The 22,017-nt window shown below is 38.5% G+C and overlaps 1 protein-coding gene and 3 non-coding genes across 5 annotated transcripts in view; all 4 read right to left on the reverse strand.

Annotated features, from left to right (window-relative positions):
- Positions 1–15,764, reverse strand: part of gramd4a (GRAM domain containing 4a) — a 65,977-nt gene extending 50,213 nt beyond the window's left edge. Inside the window, exons 1-2 of one of the 2 annotated variants that reach the window (XM_059325562.1) lie at positions 15,246–15,764; positions 4,313–4,526 (exon numbers count right to left, since the gene is read on the reverse strand). In XM_059325562.1, the coding sequence (XP_059181545.1) occupies positions 4,313–4,526; positions 15,246–15,274 (243 nt within the window). In that variant the 5' untranslated portion in view covers positions 15,275–15,764. The remainder of the gene's footprint in view (positions 1–4,312; positions 4,527–15,245) is intronic. The other variant, XM_059325563.1, reaches the window with a different exon arrangement.
- A 1,644-nt stretch (positions 15,765–17,408) lies between these two features.
- trnav-cac (transfer RNA valine (anticodon CAC)) lies at positions 17,409–17,481 on the reverse strand. Its single transcript has one exon. It is a non-coding gene; the product is annotated as a tRNA-Val (tRNA).
- A 1,889-nt stretch (positions 17,482–19,370) lies between these two features.
- Positions 19,371–19,443, reverse strand: trnav-cac (transfer RNA valine (anticodon CAC)). Its single transcript has one exon. It is a non-coding gene; the product is annotated as a tRNA-Val (tRNA).
- Positions 19,444–21,092: 1,649 nt separating this feature from the next.
- trnav-aac (transfer RNA valine (anticodon AAC)) lies at positions 21,093–21,165 on the reverse strand. The gene has a single exon. It is a non-coding gene; the product is annotated as a tRNA-Val (tRNA).
- Positions 21,166–22,017: the final 852 nt, after the last annotated feature.

Below are 22,017 nucleotides of genomic sequence, written 5' to 3' on the forward strand. Positions count from 1 at the left end.
ACTTTTTTTCTGAGAAACCACGTCCCCTTCACCCTAACCAACCGGACTTCCTGTTAAACCTGCAATTTTCTTGCTTTTTTTTTTGGTGCACATACAAAAACTGTCTCAGACCTTAAGATTGTTGCAGGCATTGGACCGAAGCTGAACATTTGCACATTCACACATTGTCACTTGAAATAACAATAATACTACTCAACAAAAAACTACCACAAAAAACTACCGCAGTGATTTAGGCAGCAGTGTTCTTGGTAAAGTCTGCCACAATCCTCCACAGCAGCATCAGCTGCAATTGTGCAGCTGATCCACAGCTCCTCATATGGCTGGTTGACAACACATCTTTTGTATACTGGAGTGGATACAAGTTAAAACCACCATGTCAAAAACATGTGCGGTTTGACATCACTTTAGATTTCAATGGAGAGATTACTATTCAGCATTGCAGACTGTTTTTGGATTTTATCTGCCATAATAGAGTTGATCTTTGGCTCTTGCTATGAAACTGGAAGAGATAAGAGACTTGGTTTTAAATCCTGAGGCTATGATTACAGGCTCAAGCATTCATGACCCACTACTGAGAGTACAGACATCTGCATGGAGCCGCAAATTGGAGGGCTGTTCAGCACTGATGCCTGGTTAAGTGGCTTCTAATTCTAATATTGAAAACATGATATTGTAGCTTTGAGAGAATTTTGTCTTTAAAAAAAATTAAATCCATCAAATCAGAATTTCTCACACAAAAGGCATGAATGTTTATTTTGGAAATACTCATTAATTGTATAATAATTCCAACTGAGCTCATCATATTTCTTTAAGATTGTTTAGTAACTGATATTATGAGTACTTGATTTGGACGTTAGTATTTGTTCAACATATATATTATTCTCATTTCCTTTTGCTTTTTAACTATCAATATTTTTCTCACAATGTGCTGTAATGACAAGTGGCTCAAGCTAACCACCAAGCTAATGTGTACGGTAACATTATAACCTTACAGCAATGTTCAACATGCTCAAAGTTATTTCTAGTATGACTGTTTTGATCACAGATAACACCATTGAGCTACCCCACAACTGAATTTGTCATTAGCTATATTAGCTGCATGGTTGTCGACTCATGTCATGGTAAATTGGCAAGTTAGCATAGTAATATTAGCTTACATTACTTGGACCATAGATATAATACATTTAATCTATATGTAAGCTTGTGGCTATTTATTAAAATGAAATTATGAATAAATGTGACAAAATGTTACATTAATAAAAACCAATTTGATTAGCCAGGAATCTGGGCCTTTTATTGTGAAAGGTAAGAACAGAGCAAGTAAAGCTGCAAGGTGTAATGTAGTAAACAAAATTATGTATTTTTGTAGGCCAACCCAGAAGTAGCATCGCCATGGGGCCTATTGAAAATTCACCTATGGGATTTTAGCATTGGATTTTGGATCATTGCAGAAAATTAGCAACACATTTCTGATGCTTACATGTTTTGTTCAGGAGGATAATCTTCATAAATGAACACCACTTTTATGATGTTTGAAGTGTTAATGCAGCCAACGAAAGTAAAAAGCTACCGTTACTTCACCAAGGTTGCATGACTTGAATGTCACCACCGTTAGCTTCAGACGGTCTCCAATAAACTAACTAGTGCTTTTGACAAGCTAGCGAATCTGTAGCCTAATAAATTGTTTATTTACATAATTTACAGTCTACAAGAGCTTGCAAAGCACTGAAAAACACGACTAGAGGCTGTAGGGCGGGCTAATGAGAGAGTTGCCATCCATGTCCGGTGTGATGATGTTTAATATCCCTGACAACCACTGTAGTCTCACTTAGCAACCGCTATTTTAAGGACATGTAAAAACTCTCAAACATTCACAAGTGGGGGTATTTACTAACATATTTTATGTTGTAGCGCAAAATGCAAACATCTCTTAAGCTTGTGTTTACAACACAACCTTATTTCAGGCATCTAACTTAAAACCTATTTAAAATACTCAATGAGTTTGAGAGGTTGAACCTCGGGGCGCTAAATTGCTAACTTACTTCCTGGTTTAAAAACTAATTCCTGTGGTTCCCAATGAACTTGTCCATGAACATTATTTCTGCCATGCCATTTCTGTCATGTCAGATAGACATTGGGTTTTTTATTTAGTACTTTTAATATGTGAATGCTCATACTTTAAAATGGCCATCCCTAATTTCTATGTTATTATCAGGCCTTGTCTTGACCTGCATCACATTACCAGCCTGCATTTCAAAATGTCCTATAGATAATGAATGACACTAAGTATGACAAATGCAGTGAAGAAGCCACCTGATCTTGCAGGAAAAGTCAGGAAAGGTTAGTGAGGGCGCTTGCAGCCTACAGTGCAATGACTGAACACCATCTGCCCAGAGACATTCTGCCTGTTTAGTATGGATGACGCGGGCTAGTTTGTCAAAAAAAGTCTCAGTGCATGTAGCCCAAGGGCACACTCAGTCTTCTTTTTAACATATGAGGTAATAAAGGTGAGGTTTCGAAGCAGGTCATGTGATCTAGTCCTGAAGTCTGTCTTGGTGGGCGAGAATGTGCCAGCAGGGACCTATAAAAAGGCCATATGCAGGGAAAATGAGATTTCCGCCAGGCAGTGACAGCATTTAGACACTGAATGCAACAGCATGCTTTGTGCCTTGTGTGTGTGTGTGTGTGTGTGTGTGTGTGTGTGTGTGTGTGTCCCAGCAGGGATGGAAGCTAGCTTGGTCTATTTTGGGGCTACAGAGTGTGACTCATCAGTGCCGTGATGTGGGCGATGCCCTCCCAGTGGGATGGTACTAATGCAACTGAACACCAGTACACATGCAGACACACAAACACCAGCTCACAGACACACTTGTGCACAAGGACGCAAATGAGTGCATCAAATCCAGTACATACATTAAATATGCACATGCCCACGGAGTTTAAGGGCCGATAGGGAGCTACATCACTGATTAAAAGAAATATTGCTCCAGATGTTATGGTCTTGTTAAGGCCTTGTGCAGCTTTCAAGGGGATGCAGGAAAACCCACAGAAGTACCCAAAAGACTCCCGTGCAACAGTCATATAAGCTATTTTAGGAGATACAGAGAGAAAGTGTATCATTTCCTGAATGAAGGCCCTAGGGATCTCTGTCCTTCTTTCAATCAAGTGACTAATCCGGTGTTTTTAATCTGGGTATCTATCCTATCAGTGCGTGTGAACAATGATGACGACAATCCTGCCGTTTTAGTCACCCACAAGGACGAAAGAGCTGCAGATTTCATGAAATATGAACTGTATCTCGCGTAGGAGGAAGAAATATCAGAAAACACAATCTGGATTTTTTGTCAAGGTTGGCGAGGTTGTCCTTTTTTACCATTTCCTCTTCATTCGTCCTGTCCATCTCCTCCCCTCGAGACATGGCAGAGTCTAATCTTCTGAAGCCCAATTCTTGTCCTCTATCCTCCTTTATCACTTTCCTCCACTTTAATCTTTTCTCTTCTTCCATTTTTCATTCCCTTCCTGCGATTCCAATATCTGCTCATCTCATCACCACTTTTCAGTATTTCTGTTCGTCTGCCTGTTGACTGCCAGCTCTATTCCTTGTCCCCCACTGGAAAATCTGTATCGCTGTCATCTCCTCCATTTTTCTTCATCATGACAACCCCACCCTCTATCCTTTTGTCTGTCTTTCTTCACAGTAACCACCAACAAGTGGCATTGCAAAAAAAAAAAAATGTCGTGGTTAGTCCTAAACATGGATTAAGCTAGCTCAAAGTGCTAAAACAACAGCAGAAAGGTGAAACATCAGCTACTGCAGATCTCCCTCCGTCTGTTGTTTTTGAATTATTCTGGTAAATAATGTTGGAGTCACACAGGAGTCAGAACATCCTTTTCAAACAGAATAATTCATGAGTACATTATCATGAGCTCATCCAAGCCAGTCAAAGATAAATGTGTATGTATAAGACAAACGCAAGATAAAAAGGTACACAGTATGATAATTACACTAAGAGAGAAAAGTGAGAGTGACAGAGTTCAACATAAACAGAAAGGAAAAGAAAAAGTAAAGGCTATAAACCTTGGTAAAACTACTGAAATAAAGGTTGAATAAGAGACAGAAAACACAGGAATTCAAACAAACAAATTTCCGCTTCCCCCGTGAAAACATGATGGACTGCAAATGTCAAGTACGTTTTATAAAGCCTGATATCACAAATCACAAATTTGCCTCAGGGATTTAATGTGGCCATGAGTCAAAATCCAGCTCAAACACACACACACATTCACACGTCTATGCATGGGGGGCACTCACAGGGTCTCGCAGGATCTCCTCCGTGTCTCGCAGAGCTGATCTGGGCTTCAGCTGCATGTCGTCGCTACATTCGTTGTCAGAGGCGGGCGGCGACTCGGCCAGATCCGGGAAGTCGTCTCTCGTCCTGGGGCCTCGGAAGCGGATCTTGTCCAGGCGCTTTAGCATGGTCAACACCGCGCACCTGGGCTTTACCTTAACATGGCGGACGGCAACCCTGTGGGGACACAAAACACAGTGGATATTGTTGGTATGGCTTCTTTTACTTCTTTTGCCCTTATTAAAAGCTAACTCAAGTGGTAACCCTTCGCTTTGCCATAAACTGGATTTGCATATTTGATCAAGTTGAGGAAAAAATGGAAATGGCCATAAAGCATAGTAATTCAACCAAATAAGGTTGATTTTAGGCCTGTCACATTAATACATTTTTTGGGACGATATATTTTCCCAGAAACTCTCACGATAAACGACAGTATCGTTGTATTGATGTCGTTTTAGTTTTATAGCGATATTAGAACATAATAAATACGTTTTTTTCCACAGCAATTCATTTTTTAATCTCCAGAATATTAAACATTGGAATTGAAATGTGGAAAAGAAATATGAAAATATCCTCAATAAATAAAACATAAATAAATAAACTACAACCAAAACAAATAAAACAGACTTTCAGGCTCCGTTAACAAAAAATTGCACTTAGATAAACATTATGTATTATATTATTTTATTATTAAAACAGCAATTAAACAGCTGGAATGGCTGCTTGGGAAATATAGGGTTTTTTTCAACAATTCATACTGCCTGTCAAACATTTTCAGCATTACTTTGAACACATCACAAAAAGTACAAAAAGTCACGCATGTAAACAACAATATATTGTGTCCATTTTTATATATCGAACGTTAAGTCGATATAGTAATTACAGTGACAGGCCTAAGTTGGTTTATATGTAATAGGGGTGAACTATGAACAAATATAACATAAGATTTTTTTTGCAGAAATTCTAATTTTGGAGGGATAAAGATACATAAAAAACTATTATCAACACCAATTACAGATATAGAGCTTATGAAAGTCCATGTTTTACAGCTAGGGTCTCGGAAATCCCCCCAAAAATTGTGCTATTTTCTGTAATGGACCACTGAAACATGTACTGAAACGATAACATACCGGTATTATAATAAAATAAAATAGATTAAGGTAATGACAGTTATTATTGCCATGGCTGATAATAACTGTCATCTTGTTTTGTTTGTTGCTCTGTATCAACACCTCTAATTTCCACCTGAGACTGTGACAAAAGCAATTATTTTATCAGAGTAGGTGCTACATCTTCTTAGTTTTTTATTTTGAAATAATTCTCAAAGCTCGTCCTATGAGCATTGTAAGCTCTCTATTCTCCCCTTGTTGTTCTACACCTTTTAATTCCTCTTTTAGCCCTCAGCAAATTTTCCCTAAGGTGACGTATAAAATAACACGCCAGCCTCTACCCTTTAAAGCTCTAACCTTGTCTTCTGCCTACACAGGAAGATAACCAGTAACCCTGTTAAAGCTGTTACGACCACATCCTTTGACTCTGGCAAACAGTTGACAGCAGCAGATCTCCTGACCTAATTTATTGATTTAATTTCCATCTCTGGAGCAGTGGCAATGGCTGCGAGAGGTAGTGAAAGGCTTAATGCTTGTGTTTTGGTATCATGGGCCGAAGGTGTAATGATGACAGATTGAACAGGGGGGGCCTGTTTGTGTCATCTAACAGAGTCACAGGAGTCAAACTGCTGCAGCGTTTCCTCTGCATTCAGGAGCAGCAGCCTGATACTGCAGTAAAATGTATCCCACTGATAGAAACAAAATACAGACATGCCTCATTAATGTTCACCCAAAGTAAGCCCAATATAAGCCAACTACAGTACTTCTTGGCAATAGATCATGATTAGCGTCAAAACGGGAGCCTCTCCTAACGCACAACAGGTGTTAAACTATTACTGGCAATGCAAGCAAACACTGATCTCTCTTCCACTAGCTCACAAACGTCTTATTGGCCTATTAAACTCTGACTGCACCCAAAGTGTTGACTTTCTGTCCACCACCTCCATCTAGTCCTTTCTTAAAATGAGGAATGCTGACTGAATGAAACAACAGTGAGATTCCCCTGTAGTACTACTCGACGAGCAGGTCATTCATTCTCGTAGAGCAGATCACCGAACGCAATCTGTCAATTTGACACAACGATCTGTCATCCTGTCCAGCTGCTGAGCATGAAGACACAGAATGTGTAGTCAACATGAATGTGTTGATTCTTGTCTGCTGTGATTTGTCATTTTTGGGAAGGAATTCAGTGATACTCTTCTTGATGTAATCCCCAGAGATTACTTAATCTGGTTGACTGGATGACTAGCCGTCACACTACTAAGATAGTTATATGACTGATAAGCTGTTAAACTGATTTTTGAGAACTAGTGCAGTGCCCGTAGGTAGTATGTATTCGCACACCATCCAGCACATACACATTGAACATTGATATTCGCTGGAAACTATTAGAATATTATTGGAAAATCAAACCTTGTAGCACACTTTAAAACTCTGAAAGATAGGTAGGCTAAATAGACTTACAGATGAGATGAGTCAGGCGTGTAAATCCAGAGTGAATTGTGTTACTGACCAGGTGTAGGCCTATCACACAATGGGGCGGAGCTCCCCTAAAAGGCGTCCGATCAGAAACAGTGCAATGCAACACGACACCACATAAATAATGATATTTTGAAAAATGAATTCAAAAATCTTCAAAATCGAGGATGCACACCTTTGTGCAATGTGCAAGCCACATACGAAAATTTACGGTCAGAGAGATATGCACTAGACACACACACGCTTCTTGCTTTTATAGATAGATGATTGCCTAACTGATAAGCTGATTGGCTCTCCACAAGCATAATAACCACAATGGTGGACTACATCGTCTCTTTACAAATGTTGCTACAGGTTTTGCGAGCCAACATTAGCATCCAAACACGACTGGTACAACACATTTGTGCTGCTCATTTTGAATGCTATGGACGCCGATTATGTTCTTATTGACACTGAATGTACGATGTTGGTGTAAATCTTTGTTGTAAGCTAATGTTAGCCCGCTAACACAAGCCTGTATCGATCACATTGCAGTTAAACAAATAAAATAAAATGAATGATACACGCTTTAGTTGGTCTTGTTGGTCCTGATATCCCGCCCTCAGCCCCTGATGTAAGTGGTTGATGATTCGAGACCAGCAAAGAGTCGGTGCCACTCTGGAACCAGTTTTCCTGGCCAAGAGACAGTTCTTTGGCTGTCAAAACGCGAAAAACTTGTTCAAGACTAGGCACTGCCCCCCATCCGGCCCTGGAACCGCCTTGGTCGAAAAGGGGTAAATGACAATGCATTTATGGAGTCAGGTTTCAAAATTAACTTTTTGTTCCATCTACCAACGGCTGGTTAACTGAAAAAGAATTCAGCTAACATAGTGGCACTGCTGTCATAAAAAGCCAGTGTCCCCTCACCCCCTTATCTGTGAAGGGCCACTTTTCTGTAAATCTTCTTTTAATCGTACTTCCACTGTGCTCCTCATTTGGCCTTATAGGCTTCTGTTCTGTGGTATCTATCTTGTAAATCAAGCAAGTATGACCATAGACACGTGAACAGTAAGGGTAGAGAATTAGAGAATTGTGGTACAACTTTCGGTCATACAGTGCACGCAGCCTCCAGTGTGAAGAGCTGATGCAAACTAAAACATGGGGAGCTGTGGCAGCTCATTGGGTAGAGCACATGCTATTAAGGAGTCCTTTCTGCAGTGACCCAGGTCCAGTTCAGGACCCTGCTGCATGTCACCCTCTCCTCTCTCCTGCCTGATATTTTTCAGACTCTCTCACTATTAAATAAAGCAGAAATGCCAAAAGAAAAAACAACTCATGTGTTGACATGAGTGCATGTAGAAGAGCGGGCCTAAGTCAGCAACCTGTCAATGACAGCTGACTTCATTTATTGAATTTACCAACAAAGATTTTTACTCACACTTGGCAAGAGGTGGGTGCTTATTCCTCAGTTTAGACTGAATGAATAAAAAGAAAGTAAGTTATCAACCCAGTCACTTTCATGCCCTCTAAAAAAAGACAAAGGGTACATCCAAAATCCCTTATTAGATCAATCCTCACGGGACCCATACATTGTTCAGGTCCACCATTATGAAGTAGACTGCAAACGTCTTAACTTCCTGTCACTGACTATAATAAAAGGAGTTGGTACATTAGATTGAGCCACAAACATCACAATAGTAAATTCCAAAGAGCTCAGTACATGCCGCTGGCAACTCCATCTCACTGATCATCTTGGAATGTAAGGCTGCTAATTTTTATACATTGTTCTGATGATATATCGGACTATTATATGTTGAATTTACAAGAAGAAAATGAATAAATGCACACACAAATGACAAAGTTTATGTGGGAAGACATATATTGACTAATATTTCACATTCTATTTTACCATGTGGGAGGACCTCATAAATAAATGAATAAATAAATAAAAAGCACTGGCAGTAATTGTTTGTCCTTATTATCAGGATAATAGTAAGGACAAGAACTTCAGAACTTCATGTTATCTGTGTAGGACGTCTATGATATGAACAAAATGTGCAACGACAAATATTCAATTTCCTCATGAAGACAACCCACCCACGAAGCCCCATTTAAGTGGAAATTGCAGAGGTGACTGGTGGGTTGACCTTTCCTCTCTGAGAGGTGAGTGGAAACATGGTGAGTGGCAGCTTTGATAAACACTTACGGCCTCTTGTCAAGACACCTGTCACCATAAAATCTGTTCTCACAACAACCACCTGCACCAGCCTGCTACGTGCTGAAGCTCAGTGAGAAACCGGTCATCTCAAACAACAGTTACCTACCATAAAACCAAGCCAGCGACTAATAAAAGCATCAGATGCACATTACCTAGTCGGAAAATATTGACGTTTCCATTGAGAGTTAAATTGAAAATGCAATACACAAATCACGCTCCATTCAGTCTGTCAAAAAGTGCTAATATTTATGAAGCACAGCCATAATGTATATAAGCTCTCATTACTTGTCCCGATGCTAATCCTCGCCTCCTTTTACCGCAGTGTTCTTCAGGCTACCTTTTCTGTTTTTATTTCCCTTTTTAAGATTTCTTTTTCCAGTCTAGAGGCAGTTTCAACCACAGCCTCATCTTAAATAGGAGGATGAAAAGATGAAAAGAGAGGACAGGAGGAGGAGGGGAGGGGAGGAGGAGGAGGCTGTAGCTCAAGGTCTGATCACTGTGTGAATGCTACTCTTGGGATATACACAAACAGGCCTCATGATACATTTGCTCAGTTCTGTGCAAACACAAGGACACCTCCATCCACCTTTGCCTGATCATAAGTCATTGCCAACACTGGCTTGGGGGAAGGCTGGTGCAGTAATAAGACATCACGACAGACAGGCAAAGATGTTAAGTGTATGACAATGTGCCAAGACTAACGGATGTTGTTGTTTCATGACTGTAGAAATGTATACAGTTAAGTGAGTTAGGGCTGGGCAATGTATTGATATAAAAAATATATCAATATATTTTTAAATGTGATATTGAATTAGACCATATCACATATATCGTTATGGTTAAAAAAATATATATTTTATGTATAAATGCTGTCCTTACTAGGGTTTGTCATATTTAGTTATTTTGTAATGTTCGTTATTCTTATCTCATATAAATACATTTATTTCAGAAAACGATTGGCCTATTTTAATTTTTTAGGCTATTTTTATTGAAGATTTTTTTTATTTAAATGTGCAATTTATGGAGCTTTGATTTTTTTTTTTTTTTTTTTAAAAAGGTACTCCTGTTGTTATACAGTATTTATATAATAAAACTACTTGTGACATGTCATATCTGGCTTTGACTTTGATTGAACATTTGCTCTCACTTTGCGATAAAAATATCGGGATATATATCATATATCGATATTCAGCCTAAATATATCAGGATATGATTTTTGGTCCATATCGCCCAGCCCTAGGGTGAGTAGCTTAATAAGTGGTGTATTTGCAGTACAAGCCTACTCTACTGTTTCTGAGTGTGCCCATGTGATTAGGTCTGTCTGAGTAATCTTCTTCTAATGACCTGTAGTAGCTTGAGGTTACTCCTGGTCACACGGGTCACACTGACTGCAGCAGCCAATCACAGTCATTCATGGATATCAGGCTGTAAGAGGCAGTCTAATGCCCTTTTCCCCACACCGGCATTATTCAGTTATATAGCAAATGACAACAATGTAAAGGAGTCCTGCTGGGGTTTTGTTTTTTAAAGAATAATCGTGAAAGAAAATGTCAGTCGTGTGGGAGTGTTACACTGTCTGAGAAAAAGAATAAAAATCAGCGACAAGAACATTGTATGAAAAGCAAGAGGTGAAAGATATCCCATTTTGTGTTTTTAATGGGTTTTACATTTAATTTATTTTTCACAAAAAACAATTTTTTGTTGGGCTATGGAAGAGCTGAAAAATTATTTTCATTGAAAAGGTTGTTATACAGCAGCTATAATGACTTTTGAGCAGTTTTTAAAATTAATAATTTTCATGTGAAAGGTTGTTTCATTCATTTGTGTGATTGGATTTGTGCTCATTCAAAGATAAACAAAGGATGAATAAATAACATCAACAACAAAATAAACAACATCAACAACAAAAAACATCAGTATCTGCAAAATTATTATTTTAAACATCATTATCGGCCCTGAATTTCAAAATCAGTGCATCCTTAATTTGATATTCACTGTAAGTTGACTATTGTTAGGTTTTGGACTGTTTGTCATCTAGAGTTTTTACAATTTATACAATTAGCAAAACTGGCATAAAAAAAACATGGATTTATAATGTCCATGTCAAAACCATTCATGATATAATATGTACATTTTTTTTGAATGAATTAAGAACAGCATAGGTTAATGAGTGTTATCGCAGTAGTAATGCAACAGTTATTTTTGTTATTGATGAATCCAGCTATTTATTTCTTATTACAGCTTAATCCTTTGGTAATACGCAGTAAATAGCATTATCACAAGATCCCAGAGTGAGATCTCAAAAAGTCTTATTTTTTGCCACCAGCAGCCTGAAACTCAGATTTATTTACAATCATAAAAAAAAATAATCACATTTTATAGGTAGAAGGTAGAAGTTGTATTTTTCCACATTGTGCTTTAAAATAGTTGTTGATTTATTTGTTATTGCTCTAGGTCATAGCATCTTGTAAAAGCTATTCTCATTCTAGCTGAGCAGCCCTGTGTTTTCTCTAAACTACACTGATCAAAAGCCAAGATTGCAAGAAGAGCATGCAACGTTTTCAGATACAGCACATCTTTGTTGGTAACCATAATAATGCATTTTTTATGAGTGCTATAACAGGCATCATATTCTTTTATGTATTTGTATGAGAGCATGGCTGCTTTCATCTGTGTATCAATATGATTGGCTCATAATGTAAACTTAATGGGAGGCTAATAAACCTTTATGTTGTTAGCCTGTTACCAACACGCTCATTTTACTTTAATAAATATTCAGGTGCATGGCTTCACTATCACCCCTGGCTATCTATAAGAGGATCGTGGCACGGTATAGCCACATGACACGTGAGTAGCTCTTTCTACTGTTACGTCCTATATAACTGTTGCCTATCAACCATGCATGAAAGGGAGGAAGGGGGGCAGTGGAAACACTCAAACGACTGCATACTGTTGAGTACAATACAGGGTAGAGCACTCACACAAGTAGGCCACTTTCTGGGTTTTCTGGGACATTAGGCAGTCAGGTTTTGTTTTCGAGTAACAGAAAGTTTGACAACAACTGCTTGTTAGCTGGAAATGCCACAGTGTAGTGTTTCCGCTTTGATGCGAGCCTCGTTTCCTTTTACAGGTGCTCGAACTCAAATGTGCTGCATCAAACCATGTCAGCATCATCCATGGTGCTTGGTTTCTGTAGAAACGAGGCTCAGGGTAGCAAGATTAGCTCACCAGTAGAGCTTATCTCAACTTCTAAAGTTTCATAAGATGCTGAGGGAGATGAACATGACCTTTAGATATCCAAGTTGCCAGAATGTTCCAAAGAGTAGCTTCAGCTTTTGTATCGCTCACTTTGCTGCATTCACAGTGAAGAGACAGGCGATAGATGATCAGAAGAAAACAGGCTACTGCCATGCTGAATAACACCTGTAATGGAACAATGTGCCATTCTGACTTAGGGGACAATGCATTTGTATTTTCTAATCAGTATACAGGCAACCACTGCACCGCATCTTCAACCAAACTGCCAACTTTCTATCAAACAGAAGTAGCTACTGATTATCCTGATTCTTTTTAAATGAATATACAAATCCCAATCTGGGTACTCATTGTTATTGTAAATGTTTCATCAAGCCTCTTATTCTTATTTGATGTAGACCCTGGGGATGGAGCGGGAGGAAGGGTGGAGAGTGCAGATATGATGAACTTTAATTAGACCTATTAGACACAGTCTGCTCTGTTTGTAGTTGGGGGCTAAACAGACGTCTCAGTCGAGTCCCAGTCAACAAATCTGAAGACAAGAACAATAAAGACACGGTAGGGACAAGGAGAACGTACTAGCTTTTATTGAGCCCACTAATGCAACCCTCTGGGCAACATGAAATAAAAGTCAGTTATGGCAAGCTTTTTTTCAAAGCCAACAACATGTCCAAGGTTGGGGTTTTATGGCCATTTTAAAATGGTTATTTGTTGTTTTTTCAGACAAGCCAGTTGATTGATGATTGTGTTTGGCATTTATGTTTTGTTATAGACCTCACTGATATGCAAATGATGACTAAAAAATGGATGAGTTGTCCCTTTTTTCTTTTATGCATTTCATCACTATGCTGAAGCACTATCGCGTTCACATTTAAAGGTAACCAATGTCCATTGGCTCTTTAAAAAAAATGTCAGAGCACATCAAAACTCTTGTGATTACTCCTCATTACTTGCCCTTGTGCTGCATTCAAGGCTAGACTATTCCTATTTTTCTAACGATCATGAAAACATGATGATCAAGATAAAACAAAAGTGTGCAGTTTTTAGAAGGTTAAAGAAGTGTACTTATGTTACAACATAGTTGATTTTATTTATCTTGATCTGACGCATTATTATGCATCATCTTCAATTTTTAAATGATATATTTTTATATATCACATTTATTTTGTCTTCTATTTGTTTTATGGTTGAATTACATCTATTGTTCAAGAAAATCCACTGATTAAGTTTTTTCCCCCAGTTGATACATAATGTTTCCAAAGTCAATATGTAATGGTGTCAAATAACCTGCATCTCAATATTAGCCATAATAACAGTGATAATGATTTTTGCCATCATTGAGCAGCCCTAGATTGAGATGATGGATTTAAAGTCAATTGTCAAGGTGAGATTTACTCCCACGCTGTGTTGAACATTAGACATAAAAAAGGACAGCATGAAAACATCTGTCGCTCTCTTACCCTGCCTTTGCACTCAATGCCTTCTTTACAGCGTCCCTCCTACTCCACTGCTATTATTCCACCATGCAGTTACATAAACAAGGATACAAACGATCAATACTTCCTTAACAACATGTCAATCTGTCCCCTCTCTCCAATTACATGGACAATGGGGACACAGTGTCACCAAATTTGAACTCTGTGTGAGGTGAACATGGCGGGATCAATTCAGGGCAGGAAACAAATGATTGTCCTCACTCGCCCACTGATAATGAATGAGGAGTTCATTTTGGTTTGACAGCACCCTTCAGAATAGCTCACTCACTTCCTAAATGTCAGAGCTTTCTACTGTCCGTGAACACACCACAACAGCAGTTTTTGAATAATTATACACTTCAGGCGCATTATGTAACAGTGGTAAAAACGTTCAACGCTGTAAAATGTTTAATTTCGGTCAATGTGATGTGAGGTTTGCATGGGTCTCAAACTCGCGGCCCGCGGGCCAATTGCGGCCCTTGTGACGATATTTTGTGGCCCCCACCTTGATATGAAAGTTTAATGAGAGTTTTATATGAATGGCACTTTACCGTGTTGTGTGTGTCCCTTTAAATACCTTTTTTGGTAATTTTATGTCTTTTTTAAAATAATTTTGTGTCTTTTTTTAAATCATTTTGTGTCTTTTTTTAAATCATTTTGTGTCTAAGTAATGTTGTGTGTTGTTTATGTCTTTGTTTTTAAAGTAATTTAGATTTTTTTTTCAGTCATTTTGGTGCCTTTTTTGTAATTTTGTGTCTTTTTTTGGTCATTTTGTGTCTTCTTTATATTATTTTTGTGTCTTTTTGTAAGTAATTTAGCTTTTTCTGTAATTTTGTGTTTTTATTTTAGTAATTTTGTGTCTTTTTGATACTGCCTCAAGCGGCCCCCAGGTAATTTGAGTTTGAGACCCCTGAGTTAGGGTGTATTTTTTTTTTTCGTGACAGTGTAATTGGGGTTGTTGTTTTTTTTAACGGCAAACCCACATAATATCCGAAACTATCCTTCACAAAGAAGCAAGAGACGTTATTATAAATAATAATTGGCGGTGGAGGAGTGATGTTCACGACTCACGACTGCTACAGTTCTCCGTCAGATAGGCCAAACTGCACTGTTGAATTCAAATGTGTCCTTTATTTTTTTGTCAATTGAGTCAGCGACTGAATTAAAGGAGTCTGAAGTAGCTAGGCCTCGAGTTAACTGTTTCAATGAACCCTCAGACGGTCGGACATTTTCTCATATCCGTAACATACACAACATGAGATGGAAATAATCCGCATTTCGGCTGACCCCGACGAAACAGTGAGACAAAACAATACCGTTCATTTCCTTTAACAATAGGCGTTTGAATAACGTTACAAAGAGGGAAAACAAGTCTCCTTACCCAGCGCGTAAATCGTAGCAAAGTTTCATGAACACTGAGATTGCCTTTAGTCTGTTTTATCCTTCAGTACACCTGCTGCTCAGGACGTCCACATTAGCGCCAGTCTCACGGCCAAAACTGCTCACTTGGTCCATCCATCCCAACAATATCCGCTTGTTTCTGTCCCCCGACTAAATGTCGTCTCCTGCTGAGTGTTTGGCGGCCAAGCAGGCGAACAGAGAGTGAGAGAGAGAAAAAATACCAGTTGCGTCCTCCCTCCTGTCTGGGGAGAGCTGCCCTGACCAGCAGCGTTGGCCCGGGGCTTGCAGATACTAGCTTGCTTTAGTCTCTTGTTGATTTTGCAGAAGCGGGCAGGGAGCAGCATAGATATGGGAGCAGGGCCGAGGAAATATCGTCAGTGTTCGGCGCTGCTTTCTTAAAGGGGACGTTAGCAGCGAGTGATGCTCCGGAGACACGACGGAAACACCGCCGCCTCCTACCACCGCCCTGTGGCTGTCACTAGTGTTTCATTATAAACACGTGGGTAAACAACGCTCTCATTATAATGTCATTAAGCAGGACTGGAAATTAACACAGAAAACGACTAAAAAGATTACTGTATGATTCCCTTTGAGTTAATCTCATCTATTTAATATATCGTCACACTGTTAAAATAATCGCCTAAATCATTTTTTTGTCAAAATTGTTTTGTTTTTTTTGCCTAAATCATCTCCTCATATTGTAAAATCGCCTACATCCTCAGTTGATCAGATCATGTGATTTTACCCCTTTAAGATAATGGCCTATGTCAAGTGTGTGACTTAAGCGGATTTATTATGCCTAAGTCAAAATAAAATATGACTTAGGCAATTTTTTGAACATGCCTTTGTGACTTAAGCAAGAAATGGTAACACTTTATTTTGAAGGTGTCTACATAAGAGTGACATGAGCGTGTCATAAACATGACATGGGATGAACATTAATGACACTTTGAAGTAACAGTAATGCTCATGATACTTGTCATGTCATGTTTCTGACAGGCTTGTGTGACTCTTATGTAGACACCTTCATCTTTGTTACATAATTTACACACAGTGTTACTAGCCTACTATGCCAATAGCCATCCTTTGTTACATCGTTTTTGAGTGAAATGATCAATAAATGTCATATGTTACACTTTTGGTGAAGTTTTTTGTGTTTCTTGCAAAACTTGAAAAAATGAGTTAGGCGATTATTTTAACAGGGTGACCATATGAAAGTGCTTGAATGCATATAGGGGAGACTGCTGAAAAGCTGTCCCTTTTTTCTTTTATGCATTTCATCATTGTGCCGAAGCACTATAGTCTCACATTTAAAGGTAACCAATGTCCATTGGCTCTTTTTAAAAAATGTCAGCACATCAAAACTCCTCATTAGTTGCCCTTGTGCTGCATTCAAGGCTAGACTGAGATAGGGCTGGGCAATTAATCCAATTTTTCTAACGATCATGAAAACATGATTTTGCAATGATGTGCTCAAGTTGGAATATGTTGAAAATGGTTCACGCAATATTCATATGTTTTGTGGTTTTGAGTATGTTGTGGCAGTGAATTACAATAAATTTAATCACGTTTGTCTTATTTATTTATTTATATTCAATGTTTAGTAGTTTTTGGAAGGTTGAAGAAGTGCACTAATATTACAACATAGTTGATCTTATTTATTTTGATCTGATGCATTATTATTATGTATTATCTTTAATTTTTAAATGCTATATTTTTATATTTCGTGAGAGTGGGAGAGAGAAAAAAAATACCAGTTGCGTCATCCCTCCTGTCTGGGGAGAGCTACCCTGACCAGCAGTATTAGCCTGGAGCTTTCAAGATACTAGCTTGACTGGAAAACTGGAAATTAACACAGAAGACGACTAAAGATATCACTGTATGATTCCTTTTGACCTAATATCCTCTATTTACAGTGGTGGAATGTAACTAAGTACATTTACTCATGTACTATACTGCCCTAGAAAGCCTAACTACAGTGCTACAACTACAACTATGCAAAGAGTAAAAATGATCTAATTCATATTGTGCTACTTTTCTTTCGGTTAACTTACTATACAACTCAGCAGACTTTGCTTGTGTTGTTCACTAAATACAACTCAGACAGCTTTGACCGAAAGGTACAAGCACGACCAAAGAATTATGTTTCCGCCCGGTTTCGAACCGGGGACCTTTCGCGTGTGAGGCGAACGTGATAACCACTACACTACGGAAACCGTTACTAACCTACTTCCTGCATGTTGTTCGCTAGCTGCAGCACTAGAATTTAACTACAAACTTTTTATGCGATATTGCTAAATAAAAGCTGTTTCCGCCCGGTCTCGAACCGGAGACCTAGAAACCCTAACTACAGTAACTATGCAAAGAGTAAAACTGAGAAAAACTGCTTTAAAGTTTAAAGTTTTTTAACTGACCAGCCAAATAGGTTAAAGGTCGATAAGTGAACACTTATTTCTACATGCATTAATGATGTAATTTTTATGCTAAAAAATCATGACGATTTATTTTACCTTTGACCCCAGAAATGTAGTTACTGCACTCTGGGTTTGCTGTAAAAGGTTGTAAAAGTAATGCAAAAGCAGAGTGCAGTAACTACAATGTTGTTGTCTTCTTTCAGCTTTAATATTTTGTTTTCAGTGAATAACCAAATTTCTTCTGTTTTACAAGAGCACTCATTTCTTTATTCCTAAAGAAAAATAATTTGTGTTTTTTTCTAAATAAGTGAATAAAATGTTAAGTTTAAAGGTGGTCTCTTATCTACCATTTCCCCTACAGGTCATTCTGTGTTTAACCACTTATGAGGCCTACTTAAGGTCAATGTCTAAGAAAGGTCAATGAGTACAAGAAGCAGAAGAGATGAATAGAGCAGCATTATTCCTGCAAATAAATTATTCCCAGGTCCTAAAAATGAATTCAGAACCGAAAAGCATAACATTTTCTGAAGCTCTGACCTTTGCATGTTTGCTTTGTCCGCCTGTGAGATTCTTCTTGTCTTCTGAAAGTAACAGAATCCAGAAATCTTCGATGATATCCCGATTAAATGGTCTTGAGTTAACAGATGAGAATCCTCTCGCTGCTGCTGATGCACTTTAAGCGTCCATGAATTTGGGATCAAATGGACAAAGAAGAAGAGAGATTTGAAGGACTGAAGAGTGTAATGGGTAGAAAGTACAAGAGACAGAGAGAGAAACAGGAGTCAACTGACTCCTGACCCCCGAGATGAGACCATAGATTACGGGGATGTAATCACAAGTACTTTCTATGTCTGCAGTCAGACTACCAATGAGGCCGATGAGGATCAGTGTACTCTTGTCCTCTCTAGAGCTTTGGCCCGGTTGTCCTGCTGCCACCTCCTTTTTACCACGAACATGCTGTCTGTGAGCAGCCTACAAGAATTCAACATGTTAGCATTAAAATGGATCACATTATCACTGTTTTTCCCATTAATTAGGTTGCTGTCTATATTTAAAAGCATGAAACATTCAGAAAAAGTCAAATCTGTGTCTTACGGTCTCCCAGGTGCAGCTCCTGTTGGCGAGGAGTCCATGTTTGTATGGCAGCTACCGAAGACTAAATGGCTGCAAGTTCAGCTTGCCTTCACATTTGCCTAGACTGTAGGCAAATGACAGAGAGGATTTTTCCATGCCCAGCTCATGAGTAACCTACTTTCTGCAGACCTTTAGAGAACAGACAAGGCATACATACAGTAGAGACTATAAAGAAATGTCTGACAGAACAGTGCTTTGCATTACTGATCAGATTATATGAGAGCGTGACCCCAGCATATAAAATAGGCAATCCTTTGTTACCACAGCTGTTCAGCTAATATTTTGTTTGAAGTTTGTTGGGTTTGTTTTTATGTTTAAGGAACCTCTAAAAACACACTCTAGGCTGCCTACCCAACTTGAAAAAGATGCTAAGAGGGAAGAAGTGATTTGCTGCACAAAGTGAGGAAGTTCAAGCACCTCAGATGTATTATAAATCATATTGTACTACTATTCTTTCAGTTAACTTACCATACAACTCAGGAGACTTTGCTTGTGTTGTTCACTAAATACAACTCAGAAACGTTTGATTGGCAGGTGTAAGCACAACTAAAGAGATATGTTTCCGCCCGGTTTCGAACCGGGGACCTTTCGCGTGTGAGGCGAACGTGATAACCACTACACTACGGAAACTGTTGCAAACTTTCTTTCTGTATTTTATTGGGTAGCTGTAGCACTAGAATTTAACTATTAATGTTTTTATGTGATATTGCGTTGAGTGCACACGATTCCACAGTTAATTTTATGGAGGAAACGCAAATAAAAGCTGTTTCCGCCCAATCGGCAAGCCCCGGTCTGGAGCTGTGAAGGCAGGCTTCAGAAGGGAGCAAGTTAGATTGACTCTCATGTTAAAATGTCCGATTTCACACTAGAAATAAACATGTTTACAGCCTGGTTCAAACGATGCCTCTACTCTCAGAAGCTGATTTCCGCTTCCATGACAACTCTGAGGGGGGTGAATTATTTTATATCTCACTAGTTTAAGTTTCGAAAATTCTGCATAATGAAGCGGTCCCAGCTCTGAGTGACAGGTGACGTAGCTGACGGCACTAGCCGCTAGCTGTCTGTAGCTACTAGCGACGTGGCTAATTCACTGGAAACTTTCCCTGCCGGCTGAGAGTTTTACAAGCAAACATCGGACTATTAACACCACCTGCTGTGTGGTCAGCTGTACCACTGCTCCACAAGAAGCCCAGGCCCCAGTTGTTGGTGAGTGTTATTCTCGTTTTATTTGATTTATAAATGATCATTTATTAGCGTTTACAGTATTTTGTTAGCCAGTAAATGCTGCCTTCGATGCTAACGGGAGTGAAGTAAAGAAGATTATTAAACCGGTATAGTGACTGAAGTCATAAGTAATACAGAAGTGTTATCATTTATGTTTGTAATACTTGGAATCAAACACAGCGTCTGTGTGTTTGGAAAATAAAGAGATCACCATGTTAGCATGGTAACATTATGCAATGTTATGAAATGATGACTAAATTTACCATTGCATCAAGTTAACTCTACACTCGGCCCAATTTAACGTGTTCATCTGTGTGTAATTACAATAATGTCTGTGTAATTAAAAAGCATCACATTTAAGCATGGTTCAGAAATAACGGAGTTTGTTATTAAGACTCAGACTGTGAAATATTCGGTAACGTAAAATTTGACGGCGCAGGACCCCAGACTATATCTTTTTTATTTAATATCATTATCAAAGCAGGCATTTGAATATTAAAACACGCCAGAAACCGACTGATTGTCATCGACTTTAGTTGACACATAACATTAAGTCTGAATTTCAGGAGGAACTGTGCAAAGCATGATAACGTTTACTAACAGGATATATTGAGAGTAGTTAATACTGTTGAATGTGTTTCGTTATCCTAAACAATAATCAGTAATTTAAAACTGAAATTAAAATAAAGCCTGTCCGTTGTAACACATTTTACTTACATCTCTATTTGTCTGTGTAAAGTTTCTCTCTGCAGGTGATGCAGGCAGGGTGGACCTCTGATGCACCACATGAGAAGACACAACTGGACTCAAACACATTAAAAGCACCCATTTATCAGCTTCCTGATTGTATTCTCACATTTTTAAAATAAGACATATATCACCTGGAATAAGAGTTGAACATAAGGCGAACGTGATAACCACTACACTACGGAAACCGTCGCTACCCTACTTCCTGTATGTTGTTGGGTAGTTGCAGCACTAGAATTTAACTATACATTTTTTTATGCGATATTGCGTTAAGTGCTCACGATTCCACAGTTAACGCAAATAAAAGCTGTTTCCGCCCGGTCTCGAACCGGGGACCTTTCGCGTGTTAGGCGAACGTGATAACCACTACACTACGGAAACCACTGGAAGCAATTCTAAGGGCCTTTAGACAGTAAATGTACCATGTAAATGTTCTATTTCTCTATATATGTTACAGCTGCTTTGTCATGAATTTTATCAGTAAATCTATAAAATACCTAAAGTCGTTTAATTACATCTATGTAGTAACTGGCACAGCCGCACCTATTTTGTGACGCGCCATACTCATTTCAGCACGCCTTCCTCGTTAGTATAGTGGACAGTATCTCCGCCTGTCACGCGGAGGCCACCCGCGGATAGGTGTAGAGGACTTTTCCAACGAAGAAGGGCACCTTCGCAGAACCGGGTTCGCGTCCCCCCTCATCCGAGCTAAAACACTCATATTTGGTTCGGACTTGTTTTGCTACATAGTGTGTGCACAATTAAAAAACATCACATCAGATCCATTCTAACATTTATTAAGATATTTGATCGCTGATATTTGAATAAATCATGGTGAAACAATAAATCTTTAGGGTGGTTATAATGCCACCTGTTTATTAAACGTCAGGTAATCATGCTACTTGAAAGAATGGTCCTTTTACATACTGCTACGGGTCAAGGGTTGAATTAAACTGAACAACAACAGAAATGATACTAATGATAGTAATGATTATTACTATTATAATTATTATTGGTGTTGTTATATATATAATACTAAAAATAGTATGGTAATTATTATTGATTTCACAAGAAACAATTAGATACAAGATATTTATTTAAAAAAACAACTGATGAAAAGAAAAAAATGATTTTTATAGATAACTCCACAATCAGCATGTACATAATATAAAGAATTAAACATAATAAACAATAAAACCCTTTTTGGAACTGGTTACTTCCTGAACTGCTCAC

Source organism: Centropristis striata, chromosome 22 (genome assembly GCF_030273125.1).
Source record: "Centropristis striata isolate RG_2023a ecotype Rhode Island chromosome 22, C.striata_1.0, whole genome shotgun sequence".
NCBI lineage: Eukaryota > Metazoa > Chordata > Actinopteri > Perciformes > Serranidae > Centropristis > Centropristis striata.